Source organism: Sciurus carolinensis, chromosome 1 (genome assembly GCF_902686445.1).
Source record: "Sciurus carolinensis chromosome 1, mSciCar1.2, whole genome shotgun sequence".
Lineage (NCBI taxonomy): Eukaryota > Metazoa > Chordata > Mammalia > Rodentia > Sciuridae > Sciurus > Sciurus carolinensis.
Genome location: NC_062213.1, coordinates 56355239 through 56366631, shown reverse-complemented (window position 1 = coordinate 56366631; position 11393 = coordinate 56355239). Strand labels below are relative to the sequence as shown.

The 11393-nt window shown below is 39.5% G+C and overlaps 1 protein-coding gene across 1 annotated transcript in view; it reads left to right on the top strand.

Moving 5' to 3' along the window:
- The first annotated feature begins 5884 nt into the window (after nucleotides 1-5884).
- The window catches only part of Stmn2 (stathmin 2), a 50854-nt gene continuing 45345 nt past the window's right edge, over nucleotides 5885-11393 (top strand). Inside the window, exon 1 of the mRNA XM_047527858.1 lies at nucleotides 5885-6040. Coding sequence (XP_047383814.1) covers nucleotides 6022-6040 — 19 coding nt within the window. The 5' untranslated portion in view covers nucleotides 5885-6021. The remainder of the gene's footprint in view (nucleotides 6041-11393) is intronic.

Genomic DNA, 11393 nt, shown 5'->3' with positions numbered 1-11393 from the left:
GTCATGACAAAAATTTAAGTATAATATTTTATATTTTGATGTAAATATTTTAGATAAAAGACTTATGTATTCACAAGTTTGTAGACTCCTCTTTCCAAAAGAGGATGTTTCCTATGCATTCCAAATAAACCAAATAACACATCTGCTAATCTATGGACAATTTGTTTTCTGTTACCATAAGAAGCATAACTGCATATTGCTCTATTTTTGCTGAACTGAACTCCGTAAAAAGTTGGGTGTGTGTTCTTAGACTATGATTCAGAGAGCAATCGGGAAAAGAAAAAAAAATCATTCAAGGCCTGAAGAGATAAGAAGAAATAGAATGAAACTCTGTTTTCTGTAGTTGAATTTGAGGCTATGGTATGTCAAATTGAATTTTTGATGAAATAGCTTTATAAAAAAAATACTACCTACATGTATTATTTCAATTCTATTTGATAATACAGTAGGATGGGGATGGGGAAGTTCAGGGGGTCAAAGAAGAAGTTAATAAATGGCTCATGGGAAAATCTCTCTGGAATGCAGTATAATAAAATGCTTTTGCTCTTTTCTTCCCTAAATCCTCCTCCTCCCCTTTCTACCTGTGTTTAGAAGAACTACGTTCTTAGGTAACTGATGTTAGTTGCATGTATACTACAATGTATATAGTAGGGCTTCTGTCTTTAAAAAACAAAACTAAATAATACCTGTGAGAGAAGTGAGTCATACTTTTAGATTTCTTTTCCAGGCATTTCAGTATTGTCACCATGTGTTCCCACTCATGGGCTGTGAGCTAGGACACTGAATGGCTTCCCAAGGGGAACCAACCTCCCAGCTTCTATGATGTCCAACTAATATTCTCCCTGAACTCAAACCGTAAATCAACTGACAGAGAGGGGGAAATACTCATTGTTGTGAAGACAGAAAATAATTTCTCATCCTTACCAATTTAATATAAATATTAAGCTTATTAAATGTATATCAAACTCCTTTTATGATTAGAGCAAGTCCATTTTTTGAAAAGATCAATTATAAAACCATCAATAGGATTTACTAATGTTAATAAGTCCTTTTGCTTCCAGGGATGGACTATACTAATTACTAATATGTTCAAATTCCATTTAGACATAAAGAAAACCCTAGGTACAGAAAAAGAGATAATAATTAATGAAGCATTTTTCAGTTGTAAATAACTAACTTAAGAGGAAAATGATGAAATAATGTCCATCTTGCATTTCAAAAATAACTCCAACATACTGGCAAATTCCTGAGCAAAATAGATTGTGTTACTAATAAAGAAAAACATCTCTCCCTCCTTGCAATGACTTTGAATAAACCATATTGGACAATTCTATTAAAGGCCTTCAGATCCCTTTTATTTTCATTAATCTGTAAAGATTTAAGCATGGCAAAATAATCAAATGGTAGTCAATTAACTATTTTTTTCTCTGTGCAATTATTTTAGATGCATCCCTGGATATTTCCAACTGTAACTATATTAACTTCTAAATTTCTAACCACCTAAAAATTTCTGTGGCTTTTATTCTTCAAACTTTCTTTGTAATCAACTGAGGTTAGATCAAAAGGATTAATTCAATTCTAGCAAAGTTTTTATATCTTTCTTTTAATAATTACTGGAGGATTCTTTCCCAGACATGATTATTAATAGCAAAAAATCATATGACTATATTAGATGACATCAGCTAATCCTCCAAAGCAAACTGTTCCTCTCTAGCTTGGAAGGAAATCAACACAGGCCTCCTTGCAAAGATAATACACAATAGGCTATAACCTACTGTAATTAAAACCTCTGTTAGAGTGTCTTTGATCTCCACAACTTCAGCTGTTAAAGATAACAAAAATTAACAAGGGCCTTCTACCAACATGAACTCTAACTACTTCTACCCATTGGGGAATGGAGCAGGATATAAAATAAACAGTAAATAGTCTCATACCTGCTCCTGGCAGAAGCTGAACAAACGAGGGTGGTTGGGCCAGGTGTGGTGACTCACACCTATAATCCCAGTGACTAGGAAAGTTGAAGCAAGAGGATAGTAAATTTAGGTTTGGGTTTTTTTTTAATTTGTTCTTTTTAGTGACACATGACAGTGGAGTCCTTTTTGTTATAATTATACACACATGGAATCTATTTTATTCTAATTAGGACCTAATTCTCATGGATACACATAATGGTGGGATTCACTGTGGTACATTCATATATGTACATAGGAAAATTATGTCAGACTCATTCCACTGTCTTTCCAATTCCTATCCCCATCCCCTCTCTCTATTTCCTTTTGTTTAGTCTACTGAATTTCTATTCTCCCCCACACACACACTTATTTAGGATTAGCTTCCACATATCAGTGAAAATATTCAATTTTTGACTTTGGGGGACTGGCTTATTTCACTTAGTGTGATAGTCTCCTGATCTACTGGCAAACGTCATAAAGTCATTCTTTTTAATGGCTGAGTATTAATCCATTGTGTACATATAACACATTTTCTTTGTCCATTCATCTCAAGATTAACATCATTCTAAATGGAGAAAAACTGAAAGTATTCCCTCTAAAAAGAGGATTGCAAAGTTTGAGGCCATCCTGGGCAATTCAGTGAGACTCTGTAGTCTCAAAAAAGAAAAACAAATAGGGCTGGGGGTATAACTCAGTGGTAGAGCATCCCTGGTTTCAGTTTCAGGAAGGAAGTTTGGAAGCATGGATATGACTTGATTGGGTTCAATCATTTTTAACCATTTTGAAGTATATTATCACTTATTATTTCATCAGCATTTATTGACAATCAACAATATAAATCATGAAGTCAAGCCATAGGAAGGATGTAAAAATATATATTGCTTATTCCTTGCTCTTAAAAAGTTTAAATGTGAGATACACTAGGCTCATACTGGCTGCCTGCCCCCAAACTCACCTGCTTCCCCCCATTCCATCCCCCCCCAAAAAAAGAGAAGAAGTTTATATGTATTAGAAGCCATAAACATAGTCATAGAACCTACAATTTATTAAGAAAGGTGATATAAGCAGTTTATATCACCTTTATTATATGATAATATAATAAATGATATTTATTATATGATAATATTTCAGTCAACTGAAATCTCTACAAGATAGGTACTATTGTTCTTATCATACACTGAACTTATCCGGCACCTATGCTTTAACTCAGGTGTTCACCAATATCCATTAAAACCAAGTGCTTCAGGGAAAGCAGACTGAGCCCACTCCATATTTACAGTGAGATGAGCCAACAAATCCCTTTGTACTGTCAGAGCCAGTTGAGGCTGTTGTTTTTGGTTTTGTTTATATTATTTGCAACTAAAAGTGTAAACAGAAAGACAGTCTTTCTCCAAAGTTAATGACATTTTCTTAAAGGGGTGGGGGTGGCATTTTTTTCTTCATTTTATATTCTTAGACATTAAGGAGAAGCTTAGCTGACTTCATAATATAAAAGCCTGAAACTTCATTAAGAATGAATGAATGAATCGGCTGAAGAAAGGAATGAAAGGAATGAATAAGTGAACAAACTACTGATTATAAAATAATTGATCTGTTCCTACTTTGCCCTTAATCTGCCATTACTCTTACAATAAAAACAATAATTGAAAATCACCCAGCTGTTTGAATTTAGTTTCTCTTAGTCAGTTGACAATAACCTGCTATCTTTATATTCTATTGTAAATCATTAACCTATTTGACATTATTTGAAAATTCAATGAAACCAAAGTTAGGGGACTAGTAACCAGAAAGTCAAAATAGAAAAGAGTCATGTACCTGATGTTTACCCTTGTATATGTTTACCTCCCTCTCACATTCCCATCTATCAATAAGTAATGTTCACCAGAGAATGAGAAATTTGGACATTAGAATTAGTGTTTTGCTTTTCTTATAGTGATCAAAAGTGCAATAAATCTCACTGAACTGCCAATTGCAGGTGTTAAAGACATTAATGCCATGACTTATGGCCCTTTTCCCCATGGAAGCTGAAGAAAGTATAGAGAAGACACACAGCTAAGGGGAAAGAGTGTGGTGGGGAGAAGGGAAATACTTTAAAGATATTAGTCACACAGACAAACTGAATATCCCTCATCTCGTGACTGGTAACTACTCCACTGAGAGGGAAATAACTCTCACATTTATACTAGGAAATGACTATAGAGAGAAAAGGGTTATGTATTTCCAGACACTGCCAATTTCAATATTGCTCTCTTGCTGTGTCATAGTCACAGACCTATACAATGACAGGAACAATAATTTCTAATCTTCCTGTTCAAGAAATAATTCTATTGATCACCACTTTATTTTTTGTTTCCCCATGATTCAGCAGATAAAAACTGCTCCAAGTTCCAGTATCTTCCTATCATTCAGCAAGAAGTTAAATGTGTTAATATGTCTTTGCAATTTAAGAAGAGGTGAAGAAATTCATTTCAGCACCAAGGAGAGTGCTCTGCTATTTTCAAATGCATTGGAAATTGCATATTGTTCATGATACTGAAAAGAAATTTTGAAATGTGGTTTTATAGAAAGCTGCTAAAATCCAATTTCATTCATGAAAAAATTAATTTTGAATAAAATTAAAACTTGTCAGCATTTTATATATGTTCATGACTACAAGTTTTTTCAGCTTTCATATATGTTGGAATTAGTGATTCTTCACCAATTTTTTTAACAACAAAGTCACAATTTCTGTGTGGGCTTAGACTGATTCGATGCAGTTACAGAAAAGTTAAATTAACAGGGATTAAAAGTTCCATGAGAACAAGTCCTAAAATATTCCCCACTGTTATCTCCTCAATGCTGTGTACATGATAAATGTCCAATAAATATTTAAGTGAGAATGAGTGAATTAAAGACTGACATTCATTAAATGTAAAGAAATAAATTAATGAATGTCTTATTTGTAATAAAAATCATTTTTCACAGCTGGTCTCAAAGATCCTTACATGCCACATCGCTCAATCTGAAACTTGAACACATCTTTCCTTGGCCTAGATCAACGGAGTCTCTGGATGGCAGAAAAATCATGCCCCAGACTCTGTCTTTTTGTCTTTACTGAGCTTTCAATATAAAGATTTTTTTTACATTGCCTTAGAAAGATCACTAAGGTTTCAATCCGTGCAATCCTACACCCCCAGGACAGCATGTCATCCACTGGTGGTTCCCCCAGTACCCTGTTACCAGATGGACAGGATACAGACACAGGAGACTATATCACTCTCTTCCACCAGGTCCCCAGGCATCCCATACATACTACTGTCCCTATTCCCAAATAGCCAGCAGCCCCTTCCTCTGTGCCAAGGGAAGAAAACACCAGGCCTCCCTCTCCTGAGTTCAGAGACACCTGAATCCAGTTGTGCTACGGTAAAAAAAAAAAAAAAAAAAAAAGTCAATAATTTAAGTCTGTTCCAACTGCCACTGCAGCCAGACATGGGCTAGCCCTGGGGGACCAGACTCTTCCAAGGACAGGGCCAAAGGTGAAAAAGAAAACATGAAAAACTAAGAACATGGATTTTTCCATCAGCCAGCATATCTGTGAGGACTTCTCAGGCCTGTGAATTCCTTTCCCTTTTTTATGTCTATTTGTGCAATGAAACATGTAAACCAAGTCAAGCCTCTTGGTGCACAGGTAGGCACAGCCCAGTTCTTAGCTCCTAGGAGGATTCTAGGCTAAGGCTCCACTCTACTTGGACTGTACTATCCGGGCCCCAAAATGGGGGGAACTGCCAGGAAAGGACTGATTTCCATTTCAAACTGCATTCTGGTACTTTGTACTCCAGCACCATTGGCCGATCAATATTCAATGCTTGGAGATTCTGACTCTGCGGGAGTCATGTCAGGGGACCTTGGGAGCCAATCTGCTTGAGCTTCTGAGTGATAATTATTCATGGGCTCCTGCCTCTTGCTCTTTCTCTAGCACGGTCCCACTCTGCAGACTCAGTGCCTTATTCAGTCTCCTCTCTCGCTCTCTCCGCTGCTGTAGCTGGACCCTTCGCCTTCGCCACCGCTCAGCATCTGCACATCCCTTACAATGGCTAAAACAGCAATGGGTAAGGCATCGCGCCTCGTTCTCCCTCTGTTCGACCGGGAGTTCGCCTCTCACCTGCTCGCTTAGAGCTTTGAAGGCATTCGGAGATATTTTATAAAGAAAAAGACGTTAATGGTAACAGGAGCCAGGAAGGTCGGAGGTAGCTCTAGGGGAGGTGGGAGGGCAAAAAGGGAATCCTTGGAAATCCAAAGCGAAGGATTTCTTTAAGAAGATAGAAGCAGGTAAGTTGCCCTCCCATGGATAGGGAATTTACTTTTTCCATATTTAAAATTAAAGCTCAATTGCGATTGGAGCGGGCTACCTTAACTGTTTGCCTTTAATGGGGTTAAGGGACATTTTGGAAAGTGCTTTGTAACCTCCTATATTTCTTCTGTGGTTAAAAAAGAAAAAGAGAAGGGAAAGGGATAGAGGGAAGGTTGGGAGAAAGGAAAAAGAAAAATGCAAAGTCAAAGCGGTCCCATCTAGGCTGTTTGAAAGATGGGTGGAGACGAGGTGGGGGAGGAGGAGAGCGGGGCACATTTTATGGTATTGTCTCGTTGGAAAAACCGCTAGTCCCGGGGCGCGGTGCAGGGAGGTAGGCAGCAGGGGGAAGGGTGGGAGTAGGACCTTTCCTTTGTTTTAGGGAAAAGGAGGGGAAAGAGAGAGGAAGTCGGGAAGGGCGTGGAGGCCGCGGGTGGGCAGCTGCAGGGGCGGGGAAGCGCGCTGCGGGGAGGGGTAGAGGGACCGGGCTCGGAAGGCGCCGGGGTGGGGTTTCTTTGTGTGCCGACCAACGGTCCCAAGGGGGGAGGCACCTGCAGCTCTGGGCGCACAATGCGGACAGCCCCACCCTGTGCGGAACCGGGCCGGCCCCCACCCCCAACCCCCTTCGGTGGAAGAGGCCGAGTGGGGAGCGCAGCGCGACACCCGCCAGCCCAACCCTGCGGGGACAGCGGCGCCACGCCCCGCCCCGCACTCCGCACTCCTGGCTCTTGGCCTCGGCTCCCGAAAGAGACTTGACCACTGACCCCGCCCGCCCCACCGTAGCCTCATTGTCTGTGTTGGGGAGGGAAGAAGAGAGTGGATTAACATTTTTTCTTTCCAGAACCACATTGAATAGGCTGTTCAAATCACAGCAAAAGGTTTCTTTGAACTCCTTTGATCGTTTTGAGGACGAGCTTCTGGAACCTAGAGATATGTGTAAATAAATATACGGATAAAGATATGTAAACGTAATATAAAGAAAAGAGGTCAAAGTCTTAAGTTGGACGAGTGAAATTTCTATTTTGTGGGAAAGACAGGGCCAACTGCCGGTAATTTCATACGTTTAACCTATATCAGAGAGACACAAGACTCCGGATCCAAGGCCTTAATTCCCAACTCGTCTTGCGCTTCCAATGTCCCAAGATTCGGGCGCTCAGTGATCCAGGGAGGGATCAGTAGACAGGCTGGGAGAGCCCTGAAATCTGGGGGTGTCTGGAAGCACCCCTCCCCCAGGACCCGGTTGCGGGATGCGGAGAGGGTAAAAGCTGCGGAGAGGGCTGGATGTGTACGGCTCCGCCCTGCCCCACCCTTCCCGCCGCGCAGGGAAGACCTCAAGCGAGGCTGGAAGGGAAAGGGAATATGGGAGGGGCGCTTGAGAGGTCGACGGTCCTGGGATCCCTCTTTCCAGCCCCGCAGTCCAGATCAGCCGAGCTCCTCTGAGGATGTGCAGACACCTGGCGTGGCTCTCAGTCCCGGCGCGGAGCCCCTCCCAGTCAATTGGGTGGCTCTGCAGAAAAGCTGGTTTGAGCCCCACCCGGCCACACAAAGGCGCAACCCCACCCCTCCAGGCCTCTAGCCCACAGAGGTGACCCCTCCCCTGGGGTGCGGAAAGGTTTTCGGTTCTCGCCCACCCACAGCCCACCTAGAGTTCAGTGACATTTCCCCCCAACCCAAGCCCACAACCCACCCTTCTCGGATTTCCCAGGCTGGAGACCCCGTAGAGGGTATCTTCCAGAGACCCTCTGTACTCCAGTGGGGCGCGGCTCAGCCCCACCCCTCCCGGCTGGGGCCCGGAGCCGCCGGCCGCTGGCCGAGTGGGGGCGCATGTGGCGACTGGGCGCGTGGAGCTCTGCCAGCCCTGCAGAGCCTCCCGCCGCGCCCTGCGCACCCCTCCCTCTCCGGAACTGGGCGTTCGCCCCCGCGGGAGCATCCCCGTAGACTGGTTTCTGCGCAGTGTCCTGAGCTACTCCCTCTTGCCACAATTCGCACTTCACCCGCATGGAAAGGTTCTGAGAATGGAGGGTAGGGGCGATCTTGCTCCATGCTCTGCACCCCTACTGCGAGGTTTCTGCTGCAGAAGGTGTCTACAAACTGATCATCATAAGTTTTATTATTTCAAATCAGCATTATTATTCCATGACTCAGTAGCCTTATTTGTTCTCATTTGTTTGTAAAGGACTGATTGCTTTTGGTGAAGGTTTAACCCTTGCACTCACTTTTCTTCCTCCATATTTCTCTCGCCCTTCTTCCTTCCCTCTCCCCCCAAAGAGAAAATTTGTCTCCAGTTACTCCTCTAAGTTATAAAGCAAATATATTTTGACTTTCTGTTAGGATTTTGTATGTTCATGTGACTGGGACATATATTCAGGTGCTTGCAAAGGGCAGGGTCTGTGTGTTAGCGATCGCTGGAAAATTTCTCCAGAGAATTGTTTGTGGCTGCAATGGGTGAATATTATATAACTGATGATCTTCAGCATGAGGTTATAACTGTAAACATATAAATATAGGTTATGCACAACATTTTAACTATTTTTCCCCAAAACTGTCTTCCAACTGCTGTTCTTGATCCTGGTCTCATATCTATGCAGAAACACGAATGGAAAAATTGTAGCCACTACCTAATAAAAATCTCACCCCAAAGATAGCAAATGCAAAGATCGTTTCTGCCATAATCAGGCTGCATTTGCAAATCATGCAAAGAAATACGACCTCTACAATATTAAAATAATAGATTTTACAGTCATTCCAATCGCAACTGCAAAGCATAATCAGTCACCAAAGTGGGTGCTTTTTTCTTTATTCATTAACCAATTATTGTATTCAACATGATTGTATTAAGTAAATATAATATTACCCTTCTACATAAATATATAAGTAACTCTAAAGATTTTGATTGAGATTTTAGGATAAAACTGAAAGAAAAGTAACATCAATTAATCACATATATCTAGTTCATACCAGATGAGTAAGCTGAGCTTGCAATAAACACCGTGTGACCCAGTGTAGCACACTGCCACTTGCTAGTATAAAAGTATAATAGATCTGATGTCTATGCATGTTAAAATTCCCTGAAAGTATATTTTTAATAATAGTTGATTGGATGATTTGAGATATTAAAATCTAGAACTTTGTTTAATCAATATTCACAATGGTTTTGCAATATGATTTACATATTTGTAGTATATTATTCTAAAGGAGAGGGGTATTTTGTCAGAACAATGCCTCTGCCCTTCAAAATTTTACCAAGATATTATTTGTTGCATTAAAAAGTTTAATTACTTTTGGTTTTTTATTTTAATTTGCTAATAGATTATGAGATAAGCATGTGATTATTTGACACAGTATCATCAAAACACTCATTCTGGTGATAAAATGCTGCAAACTACATATATTTAGAGTCAAGAAATGCCCTCTCAGAGAGCCATAAAGTTGATTCATGCAATAATAGTTTTCCTCTTTATTATTTAGGATCAAAATAGTTAATTAATTCTGTGAATATCAAATAGTGGCTATCAAGCAGAATTTTTAAGTAAAATCTGAATAACAAAAAATGAAATGAAAGATGAGTTAATTACATATTGAAGTGAAAATTTTGTCACTGATAAATCCAGGCCATGTTTAGGAAAATTACTGATTTATCAATCCCTGTTGGTTTTTATTTCAACTGAATAAGATGGACTCTATATTCATGCCAGAGCAGTAGCTCCTTGCTCACGAAAACCTGGATGAAGCTGGCCTCAGAGCAGTGGAAGCTAACCAACCGCACACACTGGACCTGGGTGTGGTCAACCCCACAGTGCTGATAGCTAACCCCAGCTCACACCAATTTCCTTTTGGTTGTGGAAAAACATACATTATTCTGTTGTCACAATATCAGTGTCCTTATGTGAAAAACGAAATAAATATGCCAGTGCAGAGGAAAATACTGAATTAGTTAGTGACCCAGTTGTTTCCAGAATCTCCTTGATTGTCTCAATTGGAAAACCTTGGCGTCTGCGTTAACTTTTACTCCACTAGAGGGCAGTCAAGTTCTCTAAAGAAGTAGATGATTTAAAATCTTGCTTTAAATATTAACTGTTTAGTAAATTATTTTCTTTTATTGGGAACTTTCAAACGTTTGTTCAATAAATTAATGTTATTCTTTGCACTAGTGAATGAAAAGGGTCTGGGCATTTTTGACTGAGTTAAAATGAAATGAATGATCATAATCTGCAAGTAAGCTTAGTCCCTGGTTAATTCTAGTTTCATTAAGTTGTTATTATAATATCATTTATGTTACTTCTGGAGTTTGAATAAGTAAGTGAATAAGTAGTAGGAAATGTCAGAAAATGTAAGTATTATTAGCAAAATTATTTAGAAACAGAATGTTTTAATATTTAAATATAGAAATTAAAATTGTTGTTTACCTATTTTTTTATTTAAAATGTGTCCCATTTTGGACACTCCTAATATTTGAGTCTCCACCTTCAGGGAAGCTGCAGGCTCTATTGGTAAAGCAGGTATCTATAGTGTGATACTGAGGAGGGATCCTGAAAACTGTTCCTGTTTTTTCTGGTCTTCTATTTCTCTTTTCCATTTAAAAGATGCCTTTTCAAACCAAATATAATGTGATTTCAATTCGATTTTTGTTAGCTTTCAACAACTATCAAGCATCTCCTTATAATAGTTTCATTAGTTTAGTAGAAAATTGATGTTCATTTTAAAGCAGCAAAGGATCAGCACAATTTCTAGGATCATCACTAGTGAATTTTTCTCAGGTCTGCATTAGAAGGAAAATTATTTTTCTCTTACATTTTATGTAACTGTAATCCACCTGTAAAATATTTAATAGTGTCATATCGCTGTATTCCTCATATCTTAATGTGCCTATGAATTATCTGATTTTCATTAAAGTACAAATTTTGATTCAGTATGCCTGGGATGAGGCCAGACATTCTGCATTCCTAACAAGCTCCCAGATGATTCTGATTCTGACCACCAAATCATCAATTTAAGAATTATGATATGCACGTACCCCTTATAAGAACCTAATATTACATCTTAACAAGTTTAAGTTCATGGCAATCTTTACAAAATATTTCACTTCCAAACTCGTGCATACTTAGGGATTTTAT